We start from the raw sequence: 21,126 nt of genomic DNA, 5'->3' as shown, positions 1-21,126 counted from the left end.
GTATTTTGAGAAGCAGATGAATGAAGAAAATGAGAGGGATATGTGCAAAGGATTAGGAAGGAGGGTTGTAGGACGAGATATCATACTAGTGGAGGCTTGGAGATATTTAAGCGAGGTTGCAGCACAATTTTTAGCAAGACTGGTGAATGAAAATTTGTGACACCTAAGGAGTGGAGAAGAAGCGTACTCTCCCAGATTTTATTATTTTTTGATAATTGGGGTAATGTGCAAACGTACAGGAACTACAAAGGCATGAAAATGATCAGCTCCAGCATGAACTTATGAGAAACAGTCATGGAAGCCAGGCTGAGAAGAGTGGTGAAGGTGTGTCACTAGTGGGGACCGATCCCTAGGGGGTCACTAGTGGTGTCCCCCACAGATCGGTCATAGGGCGAATATTGTTCTTGCTTTTTATTAATGATTTGCCATGTGCAATAAAGTCAAATTGTAAAATCTTTGCCGATGACACGAAGGTGTATCACCCCATCCTTTCTTTAGCTGATGGGGAAGACCTCCAATCAGACATAGTCTCATGGCTTGGTCTGAAGAATGGTTACTTGGGTTTAATGAAGGAAAATGTAAAGTTCTCCATATTGGTAGAAAAATCCATGTTACGATTATTTTATGAATGAAAAACAATTAGACGCGGTTTCAGAAGAAAGAGACCAAGGAGTGTTGATTTCTAAGGACTTATCTTTTTCCCACCACATTGCTCTTTCGGCGGCTAAGGCCAATAGAATTCTTGGGATGATAAAAAGGGCCTTTTTGTTTATTGACAAAGACTCCTTTCTTCTTTTATACAAAACGTTCATTCGTCCTCACCTTGAATACTGTGTGCAGGCATGGTCACCATATTTGCAGGAAGACAAAAATATTTTAGAGAAAGCACAAAGAAGGGCCACTAAGTTGGTTCCAGGATTTAAAAATTTGCCTTATGAGGATAGGCTCTTGCAACTGGGTCTCACAAGTCTTGAAGACAGACGAACCCGAGGTGATTTGATTGAAATATATAAAATTTTGCATGGCTTTGAGAATGTTGACCAAACTGTATTTTTTGAAATGAGAAGGTATACTGGCCTTAGAGGTCATGAATTGTGCTTGGAAGTTAATAGATCTAGATTGAATGTGAGGAAAAAATTATTTAGTAACCAAGCAGTAAAGATCTGGAAGAGTTTGCCACCTGAAGTGGTCTCATCCTCGAGTACAGATATTTTTAAAGCAAATTATGATCTGTATTACAGTATAATGAATGCCACCAGATTTGAAAATTGTTAATAGCTGTTTTTATCGTTATGATTTGTTATGATGTGTCGTTATATACAATAATGTATACAAATATTTTACACAATAAAATGAATTATGAATTATTAATTATTATGTGTGAGAAGAGATGGAGACGTATAGAGAAGACCAGAAGGAGACTAACATGATTTGTGGATGCGCAGAGGAGGGATCCGGGTATATCGAGAGACGGATGCTGAGGATGGATCGGAGTCGCTGGAGATGAAGATGAAGACCAATAGATGTGGTGGCGCAGGTGGTTGATGTGACATTTCAAGCCAATACCGGCAGCGAACACAAGGAGGCGCTGTGTGGACTTTAATAACAACAACAAAAATCTCAAAACACTTGCGGCGCACAGTCCGTGTGGGTTTCTCGACATGGCACTCTTTCACTTAATATCCAGCTGGGCTGCTCAGGCGCTTTTATTTCTCTTAATTGTGTTTTTCATCGTGTTTGTCGCGTTCTGTTTGTACATTAAAAGTATTCACATGAAGTATGACCACATACCGGGACCACCCAGAGACAGGTAAGAGGGGCTGCTGCGAGCTCACCAAACCGCATTTTTTCACCCTCAGTTTTATCAGCAATTTTATCTCGTTTTCCTAATCATGGCAGTTTTTTGCTCGGACATATTCCAACGTTCAGGAGGGAAATGCAAAGCGGACGAGTTGTGCACGAAAAGTTCCTGCAATGGTAAGTACGGATGCGCTATTACGCACAGAAACCTGGACATATATACGCGTAAAACAGTGGAAATGAACTGGACTTAATGGTGGTCTACGTTGCCACACCCTTTGCTCGTGTTACATAATGAGTATGTGTTTGACAAACTTTTGACAGTTGGCCAACAGAGAGGTGCGCAACTGGCGGCCCGAGGGCAGGATGTGGTCCCCACATTTAATAAATATGGCCCTCATAGAATGTTATGGGTCTCCAGGACCAGTGTTGAGACCTATGAGATAATAATTATCAATTATTTTCCACAGGGCTGAGACGTACGGGCCTGTTTGCAGGATGAATGCCCTGCATTTTGTTCTTTTGATCGTGACCTGCCCAGAAACGACAAAGGTAAATACCTCAATTAAACAACGGTGGACATCTAGATATGGGTCTAAATTCAGTTTAAAAAAGGTCTCAACACTGCCAACTGTTTATGACATATTTTTGTATTTGCTTTGATGATACTATAAACATAAGCATTCTTTTAAATATTCACCTTTTTTTAATGGCTTCTTTTGCAGGAAATTCTGATGTCCCCCAGTTACCCAAAAGATAAATTTCTGTACAAAAGACTCTTCAACCTATTTGGTCAAAGGTGAAGTCATTGGCTTTTTCTGATGAACTGTACAACATTTATTACTCTGTATTATGCCTCAGGGATGCAGGTAATATCAGTTCAAGCTGGCCGAGTAAGAATTTGCTGTATTCATATGATGATGTTGTATTGTGTGAGTATAAAAGCTTGCATTATGATGCAAATTTGTGCATTCAAATTCCTGACTCTAGTGACGGCAAGTCTTGGCATGCTTTGAGTAGCTTTGACACCGTATTTTTGTGTAGTTTGGTCATTGTGTTTGTGCACTAACTTTACTGTTATTTTGCATTTAAAAGCACCAAACTCTGACACACTTCCCTTTCTGAAAGTACTGAGTTTTGTTCTGAAGGTTCCTTGGCAATGGCCTGGTTACAGCACGGGACCATGAGGTTTGGTACAAACAACGTCGGATCATGGACCCTGCCTTCAGTAGTCTGTGAGTTTATTGTTTTTTAATCTTTTGCACACTGTCAAAGTGCAACAACTTTTAAAGTTGGAGACAGCATGTGGTATAATATGTTTCACTTTGTGCAGTGTTTGAAGTGACTGCAGGTCCTGTTCACAAAAGACTGCATCTATTAAGTGTCTGGATGGTTCCATGTATTTATTTTTTGCTGTATCTACCATCTTTTCCAGGTATCTCAGAGGTCTAATGGATACCTTCAATGAAAGAGCAGAAAAATTAATGGAAAAACTTTCAGAACTGGCTGAATGTAAAACTGAGGCACCAATGCTTCACTTGGTCAACTGTGTTACCCTAGATGTCATCTGCAAGGTACTGTACCATGTTTAAAGTACTTCAGAAAGAAATCCAGGGTTTTAGTGAAGGACAAGGTCATCAAGAAACATGAAATTACTCAATCCACAATAAATAGGAAAAAATAAACAAACCCAAATTGGTATGTCTCAAATTTCAGGTTTTTTAAGTTTTTACTTGCAATAAACTGGTTTTCAAATGGTTGTCCAGCATCAGTTTGTTTAGACTGCTTACAAACCTTCTCAATCATTTTCAAACCTGTTATCTTTGGTCCACCAAGCAAAGATGGGACGTTTTAAGCAGCTGTTAAGGCAATTTAAATGGGTTTTAAAGCAGGTAATAACTTTTGGATTAGTTTTCAACCACTCTGAACAAAGGTAACTGGTTCAAACAGGTTAAACAGGAGATAATCTGTTTTGCCAACTGGATATCTTTAAATTTGCTGTTTCATTAAAACAAGTAATTTGAAAATACTTCACTGTGGTTGGGGAAGTTGTGGACATTCTCAAAAATGTCTTAATCTCGTATTTAGGATTAGCCCTACACTCTGAACCATCTGAGACCAGAATCTTTTTTTTAACTCAGAAATCTTCAGTCACTTTGTCATATATTTAAAAATGCTGAGTCATGGCTTGTTAGGAATCTTGTACATTTTCCTTCAATTGTGACTGTTGTGTTTCAGGTTGCTTTTGGAGTTGATTTAGACCTGCTGAGGAAGGCGTCTCCTTTCCCAAAAGCCATTGAAAAATGTCTGACAGGGATGATTCACTATGCCAGAGATCTCACGTTTGAGGTGTGAATGCGCTATTGTTTTTTTAATCGATATTTCTGCTGTTGATGTTTTGTAAAGTATCCAAAAACTTTGCATGTTTCATTTCCAGTACTATCCAAAGAACTGGCAGTTCATTAAGGAAGTGAAGGAGGCCTGTCGGCTACTTCGCACAACTGGAGTAAAGTGGATCAACGAAAGACGAACCGCCATTCAAAATGGGGAGGATGTCCCCAAAGACATCCTCACACAGATCATCAAAACTGCTGCAAAAGGTTTTAGTCCTGTAATAAATCAATGTTCTAAGCTCACAAAGTGTTGCGGCACTCCATGTTTAGATACAATACACAGGATATGTAGAGGCATAGTTTTCACTGTTGGCTGTGTCTGGGTTTCTTGGTCTCAATTTGCGTGTCTTCATGGGTGTAAATAATTTTGAAATATTATGAATATTTTGAAAACATTACTTGTTAAATTCCATTTTGTTCTCATTATAGAGGAAATCATGACAGAAGAAGATGAAGAGTTTATGCTGGACAATTTTGTGACCTTCTTCATTGCTGGTAAGATTTTGCTTGTTGTGGGTTGAAGTGTCCAAAATCAGGTGAAAGTGTTGTTTCTAGATTAATGACTTTTAAATTCAAAGATTCAGGCAGATTTCTGTTGGAGGGTGATTTATGACTGTCTCGGACTCCCTGAAAGGCCTGGGGGTACAGAGAAAAATCCTAAATTTCTTAGTTCTTAAACCAGTTTGTTTTCAGGGGCCTCTGTGAGGGTTCATTAGTTGAGGGCAAAAATTGGGCTTCATTTTGACTAAAACTATTTCAGAGAGTGTCTTTTATTTGGGTTGTAGTTGGTAGAGATTATGTGTTTTTGGTGGAGAGTGGAGATATTGTCCATTTTGTGCAGCCCAGCCCTTCTCAAAGTTTCAGTGTGGAGTTGAGGGCGCCTGCTACAGGTGGCGTGTTAAAACTTTGAATACAGTCTCCGCAAAAATCAGAAATAATTATTTTATTTGTGGCTCTTTAGTTAACTATTATTTTTTATTCTTTTAGGTCAAGAAACAACAGCTAACCTCCTTTCTTTTTGCATCATGGAACTAGGAAGACATCCTGATATCCTGGAAAAGTAAGATGTAATACCTTGATGAATGTTTGATACTGGAGACATTGAACAGTGACTTATTCAGCTGTTTTATTTGTCAGAGTGAGGAAAGAGGTGGATGATGTCATTGGAATGAAACGGGACATAAATTATGACGATCTGGGGAACTTGGTGTACCTCTCTCAGGTATACATATTTTTAATGTAACAGTATAATACACACACACACACACACACACACACACACACACACACACACACACACACACACACACACACACACACACACACATATATATATAATTTTTTCACTTCTCCCTCGCAATGGTGTGTCAAACATATGTGCCAAATTTGGTTGGAATGCTTCAAAGTACTGCTGAGATATGAACTGTCTTCCTGTTGGGCCACTTCCCCTCCAAATTTAATTGGCTGTGACGGATGAATGCTTGGAAAAATCAAATGGAGATAAAGACAGAGTTGTGAGGTTTGAGCTAAAGAGCAACTGTGCCAGTTTTCTTGGAAGATTAGAAAAAAGTGGCTTTTGTAATATTTATAGACTTTTTCATAAAGTCTAATAAGTTGGAAAATGTAGAACAGCAGGAATTGACGTCATTGAACTCTGCTTGATCCAAGGAATTCAATCCTGTGATTTTTAAATTCACGGACATATGGTTCAAGTTGTCTGTGTAAGCACATCTTTGCCTATTTGACTCTTTTACTTCTTACAGAAGAGTTTTTCTTTTGTTTTTCTTATTGTTTATGCACCAGTACACCAGATCAAATTCCTTTTATGTGTGAACTTACTTGACAATAAATTCAAATCTGATTCTGATTCTGATCATACTAAATATATTTTGAAAAATGCTATCAGTCATTGTACAGTAAAATGTATAACCCTCACACCAGGTGCTAAAGGAGACGCTGAGGATTTACCCAACAGCTCCTGGTACGTCTAGACAGGTACAAAAAGACCTTGTCATTGATGGGATCCACATTCCAGCAGGAGTGACCATGTTTGTAAGTACTTTATATTTTTCTTTTAATGCAAAATTTATCATGGATCAAAACCCAAAAGGCCTCCACAGTGTTTCCACTTACAAAGATTATCGGAACAATTCATCACTTTTGTTACAAAGTGAAAATTGTCATGTTTAGCAGTGATTTGTGATTTGTCACTTTTACATTTTCACTCCTTCCTCTCCCGTCATATTTTTAATAGTTTTTGCAGTGTCCCCACCGATTACATTTCAATCATGGATCAAATACGTTTGGCACAAAAGTCTGCATATATAACTTACTTTACAATAAGAAGTCAGAAAAAGATGCTCAAATGACCCGCAAGTCATGGAGGGAATTATATGTACTGTATTGTTGGTTTGGAGGTTGATGATTGTATAAAGAAGTGGAGCTCATTGAGGGACAAATTAATCCAGAAAAAGCCACTGTTCCTGCTGTAAATTGCATAAAGATGCGACGGAGAACTTTAAAAGGGTCACGTGCACGTTGATGTCACTGCATGGCCACGGAGTTACAGAGTTGCAGAAGCATAAACTAGGCTTTAGCATTTTAAGGCACTGCGCCGTAGCCGATTTAGAAAACAGAATGACTGGGCTAAATGTAATCTTTTGAATGCACATAATGCCTGTGCTTATTTAAGGGTGGCGCTTATTTTATTTAGATGATGTTTTTACCCAGTCATTAAATGAGGCAGGTTGACGGTCAGGCGTTTAATCGAGGAAATACGTAAGCCTAATTGGTGCTGGGAATTCCCCATAGATCATTCGGGGCCTCCTGACTGTAGCTAATCTGTTACATGCATATAATTCAGTTTGTCCATTTTATACATATATCAAATTTTGTCTGTTTTATAATTCAGTTTGACTCCTATGTGACTGGGAGGATGGAAAAATTCTTCAAGGACCCGCTCAAGTTTGATCCTGACAGGTTTCACCCAGATGCTCTGAAGTAAGCAGTAAAAACATTTCTCATGGTTTAATTGTTGCTTTTTTTTTATATACATTTCAGTGCTGATTACTGCAGCACATGACTGGAAATGCTGTTTTTAAATGATACTCTCTGTTGGTACAAGGCCTTATTATTGCTACTACCCCTTTGCTCTCGGTCCACGCTCCTGCCTGGGCAAGACCTTTGCTGAGGTGGGTGGCGACACGCAAACACAAATGATCAATGCTTATAAATGTGCTAAATGAAACTAATGCGTGCTGGGCTGATTGCAGATGGAAGCTAAAGTGGTGATGGCCAAACTGCTGCAGAGGTTTGAGTTCACGCTCGTCCCGGGACAGACCTTTGACATCTTGGACACCGGCACTCTCAGACCCAAGAGCGGAGTGGTGTGCACTGTCCAACAAAGGAAATAAATGGCCATAGCAACGTCATAGAAAAGAAACTATTGACGCTTTTGGGGAAATGGAGTTTTGAACTTAAAGCTGGAGTACCTTATGTAGGGTTTAGTGCCATCTAGTGGTGAGGTTGCAGATTGCATTATGCTGTCGCTGGTCACAGTATTGTTTCCCTTCATGTTTTCTCTTATTTGGTGACTGGGACTCATATTCTCTTGCCTTCTCTTGTGATACGGAAGCCTCCATTTGACAAAAACGAGGGTTCACTAGCAACCAGAAGACTGTGTATAGGGGACCAACCACTGATTCTTTTTTTCTTCAGTCTTCCAGTCTTTTGCTTCAAAATGTGAATACCATGGTATGTGTATATGTCCCTGTTGAGCTACTCTACCAACATGGTGGTCCAGTATGGCAGCATCCATGACAGGGCCAGCTCCAGTTAATATATATAAAGGGTTCATTCTAAGCTTATGAAAACACTTTGACTTCTTGTTGCAGGTAATTACACGTTAATGAACACACTATTATGAATACTATGTTTCATGTTTGCTAATAAACGCCCCAAATTCCACACCAATTATATTCTATATCGTGTTTCATATGGTTTTTTTTTCCCATCAGTGGAATACCAACTTAAAATGTCCAAACATTATTCTCTCTCTCACACACACACACATATATATATATATATATATATATATATATATATATATATATATATATATATATATATATATATATATATATATATATCAATCAATCAATTCAATCAATTTTTTTATACAGAGCCAAATCACAACAAACAGTTGCCCCAAGGCGCTTTATATTGTAAGGCAAGGCCATACAATAATTATGTAAAACCCCAACGGTCAAAACGACCCCCTGTGAGCAAGCACTTGGCTACAGTGGGAAGGAAAAACTCCCTTTTAACAGGAAGAAACCTCCAGCAGAACCAGGCTCAGGGAGGGGCAGTCTTCTGCTGGGACTGGTTGGGGCTGAGGGAGAGAACCAGGAAAAAGACATGCTGTGGAGGGGAGCAGAGATCGATCACTAATGATTAAATGCAGATTGGTGCATACAGAGCAAAAAGAGAAAGAAACAGTGCATCATGGGAACCCCCCAGCAGTCTACGTCTATAGCAGCATAACTAAGGGATGGTTCATATATATATATATATATGTGTGTTTTAGAAGTGTCTAACTGTGTGAATACTTCGCTGTAACTAAAATTATTTACAGTGGGAGTGATTATCAGATTTTCAATGACAATTGACAGTTCATCGGTAATAACTCCTTAAAATAATGCAACTTTCTTTAGCTTTAATATTCTGATAATGATATTAAAGAACAAATGGGTGCTGTTTTTTTTTTGCAGTTTTTAGGCACTTCCAAGAACTCATTGGCACTGTGCGCAATGAAATCTGAAACGGAGTAAGAGAAATGTCATGATTGCGCCAAGAACACAGTGTACCTTTAGGACATTGGTTGCTAAAATTTGCCCAGTTTCCTTGTTTAACAAATGATAAACTCAGACACATCAAACAAAACATATTTAAATATCAACCAGAAAAGACATCATTGGTTGCTGCTTTCTTTCAGTGCCATTTAGTTTTACTAGTTATCCTCTAACAAAAGTAAAGTTTATTTAAAAACAAAGAGGTTATAGTTGCACATAAAATACAATATAATTTAGGACTAATGTGATGGCCCTAAATTATAATTTTCATAATTATAATTAATTATTAGTAATCAGATTATAATAACTAATTATAATTAGTAACATTTAAAAAAACATATTGAATCCTTCTTGGAATTTGTAAAAGAGGTTCAGACCCTTAAACCAAGAATGGTGTTATTTAACTGTGTCCTACAAAGTTGATCCACAAATAACCAGAAGTGAAGAACATGAAAAGTTCATTTCCAAAGGTCGCCAAATTTTGAAATCCAAGATGGTGGACACATCCACCATTAAAAAAACAAAACATTGTTTTGTGTATTCCTCATTTCATAAGCTTTATAAAAATATATAATTTACCAAATCTCCAAAAACCTTTACAGAAATTACACAAGGAACATGTTTCCAAAGGTCACAAATTTTGTAAATCCATGATGACTGCCATAACAACTTTAAGGCTCTGTCACACCTTGATGATTTAACCTGCATAGGCTAACCATATTAAAAACTCTGGGGCACACTGGCACACGTCTAATAAATTATTATTATTTTTCGTCTAAATCCAGTGGTAGTTCGAGACCAATTTTACTGAGGGGGGCTGGCTAGGGCTAGGGGTTTTTGTGTGAGAGCGAGAAAGAGAGACATATTGCAACTCAGGTGCCAGCTTAATTAGAATGTGAGTAAAAGAATATCATGTTTTTTTTTTCTTATTTTTACAAACAATTCTGGATATTAAGATTTTAATTAATTGTAAATAAAGACTAGCATTGGAATGACATCACACTGATGAATATTTCCGGCCTATTGAGAGAGAAATATTCTGGACCATGTGTTTGAACAGTTCCCCAGCAGAGGCTTGGTTAGTTTAGAATCAGAAGCAGTTTGTCTTGGTAGTCGTCGGGGCTAAAATCCTGTCTGAGGACGACCTGACCAAAGCGTAAACTTTTCGCTGTACGGGAAGTTGAACATGAATGAAGGAGAAAAGCCAATTGGCCAGACAGAAAGAAAGATGGAAAGGATGAGTAGCAAACTTTGATGACACAGATGGATGTCCTGACAAATGAGTGTTGACTAAGTGGAGGTAGTATTTTGAGGAGCAGATGAATGAAGAAAATTAGAGAGCAATACTGAGGAAGTGCAAAGGACTCAGAAGGAGGGTGGTAGGTCCAGATATCATACCAGTGGATGGATGCTTGGAGATATTTAAGGGAGGTTGCAGCACAATTTTTAACAAGACTGATAAACACTTGTGACACTTGAGGAGTGGAGAAGTATACCGGCCCAGATTGTTTGTTTTTTTTAACAACTGGGGTAATGTGAAAATCTACAGGAACTACAAAGGCATAAAAATGATCAGCTACAGCATGACATCATGAAAAAAGTCATGGAAGCCCAGCTGCGAAGAGTGGCAAAGATGTGTGAGAAGAGATGGAGATGTATAGAGAAGACCAGAAGGAGACTGACATAATTTGTGGATGTGCAGAAGAGGGATGCGGGTACATTGAGAGATGGACACTGAGGATGGAGTCGCTGGAGATGAAGAGGAAGAATAGATGTGATGGCGCAGTAGCCCTACAACTGGCCCAGCTATGAATTGGGCCATACTGGCCTCCATTTTGGAGTGAGATTTCCCAGTCCTAAACGACCAATAGGAAAGCAGCACTCGCGCTACACCCCCAAACTTGCCCAAATGAGGCTGACCAACGCAGATGGTTGGTGTGACATTTCAGGCCAATGCCGGCAGCGAACACAAGGAGGCGCTGTGTGAACTTTGCATAAAAATCTCAAACACTTGTTCCCTGCGGCGCACAGTCCGTGTGGGTTTCTCGACATGGCACTCTTTCACTTAATATCCAGCTGGGCTGTTCAGGCGCTTTTATTTCTCTTAATTGTGTTTTTCATCGTGTTTGTCGCGTTCTGTTTGTACATTAAAAGTATTCACATGAAGTATGACCACATACCGGGACCACCCAGAGACAGGTAAGAGGGGCTGCTGCGAGCTCACCAAACCGCATTTTTTCCACCCTCAGTTTTATCGGTAACTTTTTCTTGTTTTTGTCGTCATGGCAGTTTTTTGCTCGGACATATCCCAACGATCAAGAGGGAAATGCAAAGTGGACGAGTTGTGCACGAAAAGTTCCTGCAATGGTAAGTACGGATGCGCTATTACGCACAGAAATCTGGACATATACTTACATCTGCACATATATATATATATATAAAAAAAGTGGAAATGAACTGGATTTAATGGTGGTCTAAGTTGCCTCCCCATTTGTTCGTGGTCGACCAAGGTCCAACTTTTGACTGCTGCTGTGTGTTGGCCCACAGAGAGGTGCACAACTGGCTCCCAGAGGGCAGGATATGATCCCCACATTTAATAAATATGGCCCTCATAGAAAGTTACGGGTCTCTAGGACCAGTGTTGAGACCTACGAGATAATCATGATCAATTATTTTGCACAGGGCTGAGATGTACGGGCCTGTTTGCAGGATGAATATGCTGCATCATGTTCTTTTGCTTGTGACCTGCCCAGAAACGACAAAGGTAAATACCTCACTTAAACAACAGTGGATATCTACATATGGGTCTAAATTCAGTTAAACCCAACATTGCCAAGTATTGTTGATTTATGAAATATTTATATTTGCCTTGATGATACAATAAAAATATGTATTCTTTTTAATATTAACCTTTTTCAATGGCTTTTTTTTTTTTTGCCAGGAAATTCTGATGTCCCCCAGTTACCCAAAAGATAAATTTCTGTACAAACGGCTCTTCAACCTGTTTGGTCAAAGGTGATGTCATTGGCTTTGTCTGATGAACTGTACAACATTTACTACTCTGTATTATGCCTCAGGGATGCAGATAATATCAGTTCAGGCTAATTGAGTAAGAATACATTTTATTCATATGATGTTGCATTTGATGCAAATTTGTGCAAATTCCTGACTCTAGTGACGGCAAGTCTTAGTATGCTTTGAATAGCTTTGACACCGTATTCTTGTGCAGTTTGGTCTTTGTGTTTGTGCACTAACTTTACTATATTATTTTGCTTTTGAAAGCACCAAACTCTGACACACTTCCATTTCTCAAAGTACGAGGGCTGTCAATAAAGTATAGGTCCTTTTTATTTTTTTCAAAAACTATATGGATTTCATTCATATGTTTTTACGTCAGACATGCTTGAACCCTCGTGCGCATGCGTGAGTTTTTCCACGCCTGTCGGTGACGTCATTCGCCTGTGAGCACTCCTTGTGGGAGGAGTCGTCCAGCCCCTCGTCGGAATTCCTTTGTCTGAGAAGTTGCTGAGAGACTGGCGCTTTGTTTGATCAAAATTTTTTCTAAACCTGTGAGGCACATCGAAGTGGACACGGTTCGAAAAATTAAGCTGGTTTTCGGTGAAAATTTTAACGGCTTATGAGAGATTTTGAGGTGATACTGTCGCTTTAAGGACTTCCCACTGAGCAGGACGTCGCGCAGCGCTCCGAGGCGCCGTCGTCAGCCTGTTTCAAGCTGAAAACCTCCACATTTCAGGCTCTATTGATCCAGGACGTCGTGAGAGAACAGAGAAGTTTCAGAAGAAGTCGGTTTCAGCATTTTATCCGGATATTCCACTGTTAAAGGAGATTTTTTAATGAAAGACGTGCGGGCGGATTGCAGCGTCGGATTGCAGCGTCGGCTTGCAGCCGCCGCGACGCTCCGCCACAGGAAAAACACCTCTGTTGGAAGCCTTAAGGACAAGTTGGAACATGTCCAGCTGTTAAAAAATTTCTCATATACTCACTCCACTGAAAGCCATCAAAAGCCGCCTGGATTTTACAAATGGTTATCAACACGGAGGTGTTTATCCTGTGCCGCCGCACCGCACCGGCTGCGTCCCGATGCGCGGACCTGTCCGCACGTCTTTCATTAAAAAAAATCTCCTTTAACAGTGGAATATCCAGATAAAATGCTGAAACCGACTTCTTCTGAAACTTCTCTGTTCTCTCACGACGTCCTGGATCAATAGAGCCTGAAATGTGGAGGTTTTCAGCTTGAAACAGGCTGACAACGGCGCCTGGGAGTGCTGCACGACGTCTCGCTCCGTGGGAAGTCCTTAAAGCGACAGTATCACCTCAAAATCTATCATCAGCCGTTAAAATTTTCACCGAAAACCAGCTTAATTTTTCGAATCGTGTCCACTTCGATGTGTCTCACAGGTTTAGAAAAAATTTTGATCAAACAAAGCGCCAGTCTCTCAGCAACTTCTCAGACAAAGGAATTCCGACGAGGGGCTGGACGACTCCTCCCACAAGGAGTGCTCACAGGCGACTGACGTCACCGACAGGCATGGAAAAACTCACGCATGCGCACGAGGGTTCAAGCATGTCTCACGTAAAAACATATGAATGAAATCCATATAGTTTTTGAAAAGAATAAAAAGGACCTATACTTTATTGACAGCCCTCGTACTTTGTTTCATCCTTAAGATTTCTTGGCAATGGCCTGGTTACAGTAAGGGACCATGCAGTGTGGTACAGACAACGTAGGATCATGGACCCTGCCTTCAACAGTCTGTGAGTTTGTTTGTTTTTTAATGTTTTGCACACTGTCAAAGTGCAACAACTTTTAAAGTTGGAGACAGCATGTGGTATAACCTGTTTTACTTTGTGCAGTGTTGGAAGTGACTGCAGGTCCTGTTCACAAAAGACTACATCTATTAAGTGTCTGGATGGTTGCATGTATTTATTTTTTGCTGTATCTACCGTCTTTTCCAGGTATCTCAGAGGTCTAATGGGTACCTTCAATGAAAGAGCACAAAAATTAATGGAAAAACTTTCAGAACTGGCTGAATGTAAAACTGAGGCACCAATGCTTCACTTGTTCAATCGTGTTACCCTAGATGTCATCTGCAAGGTACTGTACCATGTTAAAGGTACTTCAGGAAGAAATCCAGGGTTTTAGTGAAGGACAAGTTCATCAAGAAACATGAAATTACTCAAATCCACAAAAAATAGGAAAATATAAACAAACCAAATCACTATATCAAATTTCACGTTGTTACTTTTTACTTGCAATAAACTGGTTTTCAAATGGTTGTCCAGCATCAGCTCCTTTAAACTGCTTAGAATCCTTCTCAATCATCTTCAAACCTGATATGTTTCCAGTGGCTTGAAATGGTTCCACATCATCACTGAGATCTTAAACTGGCTTTAGTATGGTCAGAAATAATCAATCTTTGGTCCATCAAGCAAAGATGGGAAGTTTGAAACAGCTTTTAAGGCACTTTAATTGGGTTTTGAAGCAGGTAATAGCTTTTGGATTAGTTTTCAACCACTCTGAACAAAGGTAACTGGTTCAGACAGGTTAAACACGAGATAATCTGGTTTTGCCAGCTGGATATCTTTAGATTTGTTGTTTCGTCAAAACAAGTCATTTCAAATTACTTCACTGTGGTTGGGGAAGTTGTGGATATTCTTAAAAATTTCTTAATCTCATAATTATTATTTTTAAATTAATCAAACTGTTTAACCTGTTTGAACCAGTTCAAACAGATTAAACAGGAGATAATTTTTAAGGCTCTTCTGCCTTAAAAATGTCTTAATCTCATAATTATTATTTTTAAATGAATCAAACATTTGCTTTAGCCCTACATTCTGAACCATCTGAGACCAGAATCTTTTTTTTTAAACTCAGAAATCTAAATATTTAAATATTTGTCACATATTTAAAAATGTTGAGTCATGGCTTGTTAGGAATTTTTTCCTTCAATTGTGAATGGTGTGTTTCAGGTTGCTTTTGGAGTTGAATTAGATCTGTTGAAGAATGCATCGGCTTTCTGTAAAGCCATTGAAAAATGTCTGACAGGGATTCACTATATCAGAGATCGCACATTCGAGGTGTGAGTTCACTGTCAGTTTTTAAACGATGTTTCTGCTGTTGATGTTTTGTAAAGTATCCAAAAACTTTGCATGTTCCATTTCCAGTACTATCCAAAGAACTGGCAGTTCATTAAGGAAGTGAAGAAGGCCTGTCGGCTACTTCGCACAACTGGAGCAAAGTGGATCGACGAAAGACAAACCGCCATTCGAAATGGGGAGGACGTCCCCAAAGACATCCTCACACAGATCATCAAAACTGCTGAAGAAGGTTTTAGTCCTGTAATAAATCAGTGTTCTATGCTCACAAAGTTTTGCAACACTCTATGTTCAGACACAATTACACAGGATATTTAGAGGCATAGTTTTCACTGTTGGCTGTGTCTGGGTTTCTTGGTCTCAATTTGCATGTCTTCATGGGTGTAAATAATTTTGAAATATCATATTTCGAAAACATTACTTGTTAAATTCCATTTTGTTCCCATTGTAGAGGAAAGCATGACAGAAGAAGATGAAGAGTTTATGCAGGACAATTTTGTGACCTTCTTCCTTGCCGGTAAGATTTTGCTTTTTGTGGGTTGAAGTATCCAAAATCAGCCAAAAATGTTCTGTCTAGATTAATGACTTTTAAATTCAAATATTCAGGCAGATTTCTGTTGGAGGGTGATGTATGACTGTCTTGGAACTCCTTGAAGGGCCTGTGGGTACAGAGAAAAATCCTAAATTTCTTGTTTCTTAAACCAGTTTGTTTCCTGGTTGGGCTTTTGACGAACGCTATTTCAGAGAATGTCTTTTATTTCGGTTGTAGTTGGTAGAGATTATGTGTTTTTGGTGGAGAGCGGCGTTCCATTTTGTGTAGCCCAATCTTTCTCAAAATGTCACTGAGGAATTGAGGGCACCTGCTACAGGGGGCATGTTAAAACTTTGAATACAGTTTCTGTGAAATAGAAATAGTTATTTTCTTTGTGGCTCTTTAGTTAACTATTATTTTTGATTCTTTTAGGTCACGAAACAACAGCTAACCTCCTTTCTTTTTGCATCATGGAACTAGGAAGACATCCTGATATCCTGGAAAAGTAAGATGTAATACCTTGATGAATCTTTGATACTGGAGACATTGAACAGTGACTTATTCAGCTTTTTTATTTGTCAGAGTGAGGAAAGAGGTGGATGATGTCATTGGAATGAAACGGGACATAAACTGTGATGATCTGGGGAACCTGGTGTACCTCTCTCAGGTATACATAGTTTTAATGTAACAGTGCCTCCCACAGGTCAAAATATATATTTTAATTTTTTCACCACTCCCTCACAATGGTGTGTCGTTGTGTTGGGCCACTTCCCCTCCAATTTTAATTGGCTGTGACGGATGAATGCTTGGAAAAATCAAATGGAGATAAATACAGAGTTGTGGGGTTTGAGAAAAGAGAAAAAAAAAAGAAAAAAAAATGTGGCCTTTATAGACTTTTTCATAAAATCTAATAAGGTAGAAAATGTAGAACAGCAGGAACTGACATCATTGAACTCTGCTTGATCCAAGGAATCCAACTCTGTGATTTTTAAAATAGCAGACATACGGTTCAGGTTGTCTGTGTAAGCATTAGCTCCATATTTGACCTGTAGGTGATGATAAAGCACTGGAGATGAACACATGAAATGGCAGGACTGTCCTGAGTGAAGATCCCAAATTTCACAACTTTTTACCACACAGTTGATAAGAAACGTGTTTCTATATCACCTCTCCTGAGTCAAGAACAACATAAATCCAGAGCTGAATGTCAAATCAGGATAATTAAATCTCAAAGAAAAATGTCTTCATAAAATGATGTACTTAAAAGTTTCTCCAAACAGACATTTACTGGATTATAATGTAATAATACAAAATATATTTTATCACTTGCTATCAATAAATGTACAGTCAAATGTATAACCCTCATACCAGGTGCTAAAGGAGACTCTGAGGATTTACCCCATAGCTCCTGGTACGTATAGAGAGGTACAAAAAGACCTTGTCATCGATGGGATCCACATTCCAGCAGGAGTGACCATGTTTGTAAGTACTTTATTATTATCATTTTTCTTTTAATGCAACATTTATCATGGATTAAAACCCAAAATGTCTGCACAGTGTTTCTGCTTAGACAAAGATTACAGGAATAATTCATCACTTTTGTTATAAGGAGAAATTTGTCATGTTGAGCAGTGAATCAAACATTTTTTGCAAACAATCCATATTGTTGTATGGCTGGGGGGCCTGGCTGCCTTTTTGTTTCTGTCTTTTGTTTTTCCTTCCAGGTGGCTTGCATTTGGGACTGAGTGGCTGTGTTGCTGAGGTTATCAGGACCTCACCCTGATCACCTGCGGCTCGTCAGGACTCACAGCTGAGGTGCATCTATATGGATTGGAACATGGTGGCATTTAAGATGGAGTATACAGTGTGTATTTGCCAGAGACTCGACCTTGTGATCAGACGGGTGAGATCGTCGTCTCGGGAGCCATCTCATCATCAGTGGATGCAGAGAACGTCCAGGGTTTGATGCACGGTCTGTGAAAGAGGAGGGGGTGAGGTCTCACGCTCGTCAGCACACTTCCTGAGGTACGTTAGATTTTGTGACTAACATTTATACAGTCAGTAAATGTGGTGTCCCTCACACCTTATTATATTGAGCTGTATGTTAGTCATGTATCGGCTTCCACTGCAGTGGAGTTTTGTGAACTGGATGTTCCATGCCTGCAGGTTGGGAAGCTGATTAGTAATCAAGCCAGGAAGTGTTTGCTGTTTGTACACCTTTAAGTGTTCTCTCTGTGTGTAGAGTGTGGACTCACATAATGGTTCCTTCTTTCACAGACTCGGTTTGTTGCGGCCACCTGGGGGGTGTCGGCGGGGTCCTTGGGTCCGAACAGCTTCTGGCTCCGGACCGTTAGCGCTGCTGGGAGCGCACCACGCCAGACCGCACTTTCTTTTGTTATTTTTTGTATCACTGTTATGTATTAAATTCAGTTAGCCTTTGTACCGTGCTCTGCTTATTTCATACTGGGTCCTTCAAACGCTGGTCGGTTCTCCGAGCTGCGTCCGACACATAACACATATTGGGTCAATGGATGAATGAGTTAATATATGTACATATGTGTGTTTCTAACAATCTGTAACAACTTAACGAGGTCTGTCAATAAAGTATAGGTCTTTTTTAAGTTTTTTCAAAAACTATATGGATTTCATTCATATGTTTTTACGTCAGACATGCTTGAACCCTCGTGCGCATGCATGAGTTTTTCCACGCCTGTCGGTGAAGTCATTCGCCTGTGAGCACTCCTTGTGGGAGGAGTCGTCCAGCCCCTCGTCGGAATTCCTTTGTCTGAGAAGTTGCTGAGAGACTGGCGCTTTGTTTGATCAAAATTTTTTTAAACCTGTGAGACACATCGAAGTGGACACAGTTTGAAAAATTAAGCTGGTTTTCGGTGAAAATTTTAACGGCTGATGAGAGATTTTGAGGTGATACTGTTGCTTTAAGGACTTCCCACGGAGCGAGACATCGCGCAGTGCTCTCAGGTGCCGTCGTCAGCCTGTTTCAAGCTGAAAACCTCCACATTTCAGGCTCTATTGATCCAGGACGTCGTGAGAGAACAGAGAAGTTTCAGAAGAAGTCGGTTTCAGCATTTTATCCGGATATTCCACTGTTAAAGGAGATTTTTTTAATGAAAGACGTGCGGATGGGTCCGCGCGTCGGGACGCAGCCGGCGCGGTGTGGCGGCACAGGAAAAACACCTCTTTGTTGATAACCATTTGTAAAATCCAGGCAGCTTTTGATGGCTTTCAGTGGGGTGAGTATATGAGAAATTGTTTAACAGCTGGACATGTTCCAACTTGTCCTTAAGGCTTCCAACAGAGGTGTTTTTCCTGTGGCGGAGCGTCGCAGCGGCTGCGAGCCGACGCTGCAATCCGTCCGCACGTCTTTCATTAAAAAAATCTCCTTTAACAGTGGAATATCCGGATAAAATGCTGAAACCGACTTCTTCTGAAACTTCTCTGTTCTCTCACGATGTCCTGGATCAATAGAGCCTGAAATGTGGAGGTTTTCAGCTTGAAACATGCTGACGACGGCACCTGAGAGCGCTGCGCGATGTCTCGCACCGTGGGAAGTCCTTAAAGTGACAGTATCACCTCAAAATCTCTCATCAGCCGTTAAAATTTTCACCGAAAACCAGCTTGTCCACTTCGATGTGTCTCACAGGTTTAGAAAAAATTTTGATCAAACAAAGCGCCAGTCTCTCAGCAACTTCTCAGACAAAGGAATTCCGACGAGGGGCTGGACGACTCCTCCCACAAGGAGCGCTCACAGGCGAATGACGTCACCGACAGGCGTGGAAAAACTCACGCATGCGCACGAGGGTTCAAGCATGTCTGACGTAAAAACATATGAATGAAATCCATATAGTTTTTGAAAAAAATAAAAAGGACCTATACTTTATTGACAGACCTTGTATACATGGTGTAAATGTTTGATTATTCAGTTTGACTCCTTTGTGACTGGGAGGATGGAAAAATTCTTCAAGGACCCGCTCAAATTTGACCCTGAGAGGTTTCACCCAGATGCTCCAAAGTAAAAGCATTTCTCATGGTTTCATTTTTGTTTTTACACATTTCAGTACTGGAAATGCTGTTTTTAAATGATATTCTCTGTTTGCACAAGGCCTTATTACTGCTACTACCCCTTTTCTCTCGGTCCACGCTCTTGCCTGGGTAAGACATTTGCTGAGGTGGGTGGTGACACACAAACACAAATGGTCGATGCTTATGAATGTCATAAATGAAACAAACGCATGCTGGGCTGATTGCAGATGGAAGCTAAAGTGGTGATGGCCAAACTGCTGCAGAGGTTCGAGTTCACGCTTGTCCCTGGACAGACCTTTGACATCTTGGAATCCGCCTCTCTCAGACCCAAGAGTGGAGTGGTGTGCGCCGTCCAACAAAGGAAATAAATGGCCATGCAACACACCCACATCAAACAAAACATGTTTAAATGTCAAACAGAAAAGACATCATTGGTTGTCACTTTTTTCAGTGCTGTTTAGATTTACTAGATGTCCTCTGAGAATAGTATAGTTTATTTAAAAGCAGGTTATATTTGCAATCTAGTTGCAAATGCATTACAATATAGGGCCATTGTTGTTGTTGTCCTTTTGGCTGCTACTGCTTCATTTGGGGTTGCCACAGCGGATACACCCAGATCCGCATTGCTATTTGGCACAAGTTTTACGCGGGATGCCCTTCCTGACCCAACTTCAGTTTTACCCAGAGAAACATACATACCATCTGGCGTTCCAAAGAAGTCTCCCATCCAAGTACTAAACAGGCCACACACTGCTTAGCTTCTGAGATCTGATGAGATCAGGCTTACACAGAGCAGACCAGCTGCTGCAGTATAGGGCCAATGTGATGGCCCTAAATTATAATTATTAGTAATTGTAATTAAGTTATTCGGAATTACATAATAATTACTAATTATAATTAGTCATTTAAAAATTAATCCTTATTGGAATTTATAAAAGGGGCTAGGACCCTTAAACCAAGAATGGTGTTGTTATTTAACTGTGTGCTATGAAGTTGATTCACAAATAACCAGAAGTCAAGAACATGCAAAGTTAATTTCCAAAGGTCGCCAATTTTGGAAATACAAGATAGTTGCCACAGCCACCTTTGGAAAAAAAGGAAATGTTTATTTATTTATTTATTTTGTATTATTTCATAAGCTTTCTGAAAATATATAATTAAGCAAATCTGCAAAAATGCACATTTCTAAAGGTTGTTGATTTTGGCAATCCAAGATGGTGGCCATAAGAACCTTTCTTAAAACAAAACAAAAAAAGGAAACATTGTTTTGTGCATTCCTTATTTCATAAGCTTTCTAAAAGTGTATAGTTTACAAAATTTCTAAAACATCATAATGAAATAACACAAGGAACCTGATATTTCCAAAGGTCACCAATTGTGGAAATCCAAGATG

The 21,126-nt window shown here is 39.6% G+C and overlaps 2 protein-coding genes across 2 annotated transcripts; both read left to right on the top strand.

Moving 5' to 3' along the window:
- The first annotated feature begins 1,608 nt into the window (after positions 1-1,608).
- On the top strand, positions 1,609-8,159 carry LOC117503519 (cholesterol 24-hydroxylase-like). Its single transcript, XM_034162781.1, has 15 exons — positions 1,609-1,810; positions 1,900-1,977; positions 2,271-2,352; positions 2,526-2,599; positions 2,949-3,035; positions 3,236-3,374; positions 4,039-4,149; positions 4,238-4,400; positions 4,623-4,688; positions 5,181-5,253; positions 5,331-5,415; positions 6,135-6,245; positions 7,105-7,193; positions 7,318-7,384; positions 7,466-8,159. Exons 1-15 carry the CDS (start codon positions 1,662-1,664, stop codon positions 7,604-7,606), a joined length of 1,515 nt encoding a protein of 504 aa, XP_034018672.1. The 5' UTR covers positions 1,609-1,661; the 3' UTR covers positions 7,607-8,159.
- Positions 8,160-11,037: 2,878 nt separating this feature from the next.
- Positions 11,038-20,262, top strand: LOC117503522 (cholesterol 24-hydroxylase-like). The gene is made up of 15 exons (XM_034162786.1): positions 11,038-11,242; positions 11,333-11,410; positions 11,726-11,807; positions 11,985-12,058; positions 13,733-13,819; positions 14,021-14,159; positions 15,035-15,142; positions 15,230-15,392; positions 15,612-15,677; positions 16,125-16,197; positions 16,275-16,359; positions 17,064-17,174; positions 19,634-19,722; positions 19,813-19,879; positions 19,961-20,262. Exons 1-15 carry the CDS (start codon positions 11,094-11,096, stop codon positions 20,099-20,101), a joined length of 1,512 nt encoding a protein of 503 aa, XP_034018677.1. The 5' UTR covers positions 11,038-11,093; the 3' UTR covers positions 20,102-20,262.
- The last annotated feature ends 864 nt before the right edge of the window (positions 20,263-21,126 follow it).

The sequence above is a fragment of the Thalassophryne amazonica genome, chromosome 21 (genome assembly GCF_902500255.1).
Source record: "Thalassophryne amazonica chromosome 21, fThaAma1.1, whole genome shotgun sequence".
Classification (NCBI taxonomy): Eukaryota; Metazoa; Chordata; class Actinopteri; order Batrachoidiformes; family Batrachoididae; genus Thalassophryne; species Thalassophryne amazonica.
Note: the sequence above shows the minus strand (reverse complement) of the source record. Positions and strands in the feature narration are given on the sequence as shown.

Excerpts from the sequence above, each read along its gene's own strand:
- LOC117503519 (XM_034162781.1), top strand. The coding sequence starts at position 1,662 with ATGGCACTCTTTCACTTAATATCCAGCTGGGCTGCTCAGGCGCTTTTA. Across the intron at positions 4,150-4,237 it reads CCAGAGATCTCACGTTTGAG|TACTATCCAAAGAACTGGCA; the intron begins GTGTGAATGCGC and ends TTTCATTTCCAG. Across the intron at positions 6,246-7,104 it reads CAGCAGGAGTGACCATGTTT|TTTGACTCCTATGTGACTGG; the intron begins GTAAGTACTTTA and ends TTTATAATTCAG.
- LOC117503522 (XM_034162786.1), top strand. The coding sequence starts at position 11,094 with ATGGCACTCTTTCACTTAATATCCAGCTGGGCTGTTCAGGCGCTTTTA. Across the intron at positions 14,160-15,034 it reads CCCTAGATGTCATCTGCAAG|GTTGCTTTTGGAGTTGAATT; the intron begins GTACTGTACCAT and ends GGTGTGTTTCAG. Across the intron at positions 15,678-16,124 it reads TGTGACCTTCTTCCTTGCCG|GTCACGAAACAACAGCTAAC; the intron begins GTAAGATTTTGC and ends TGATTCTTTTAG.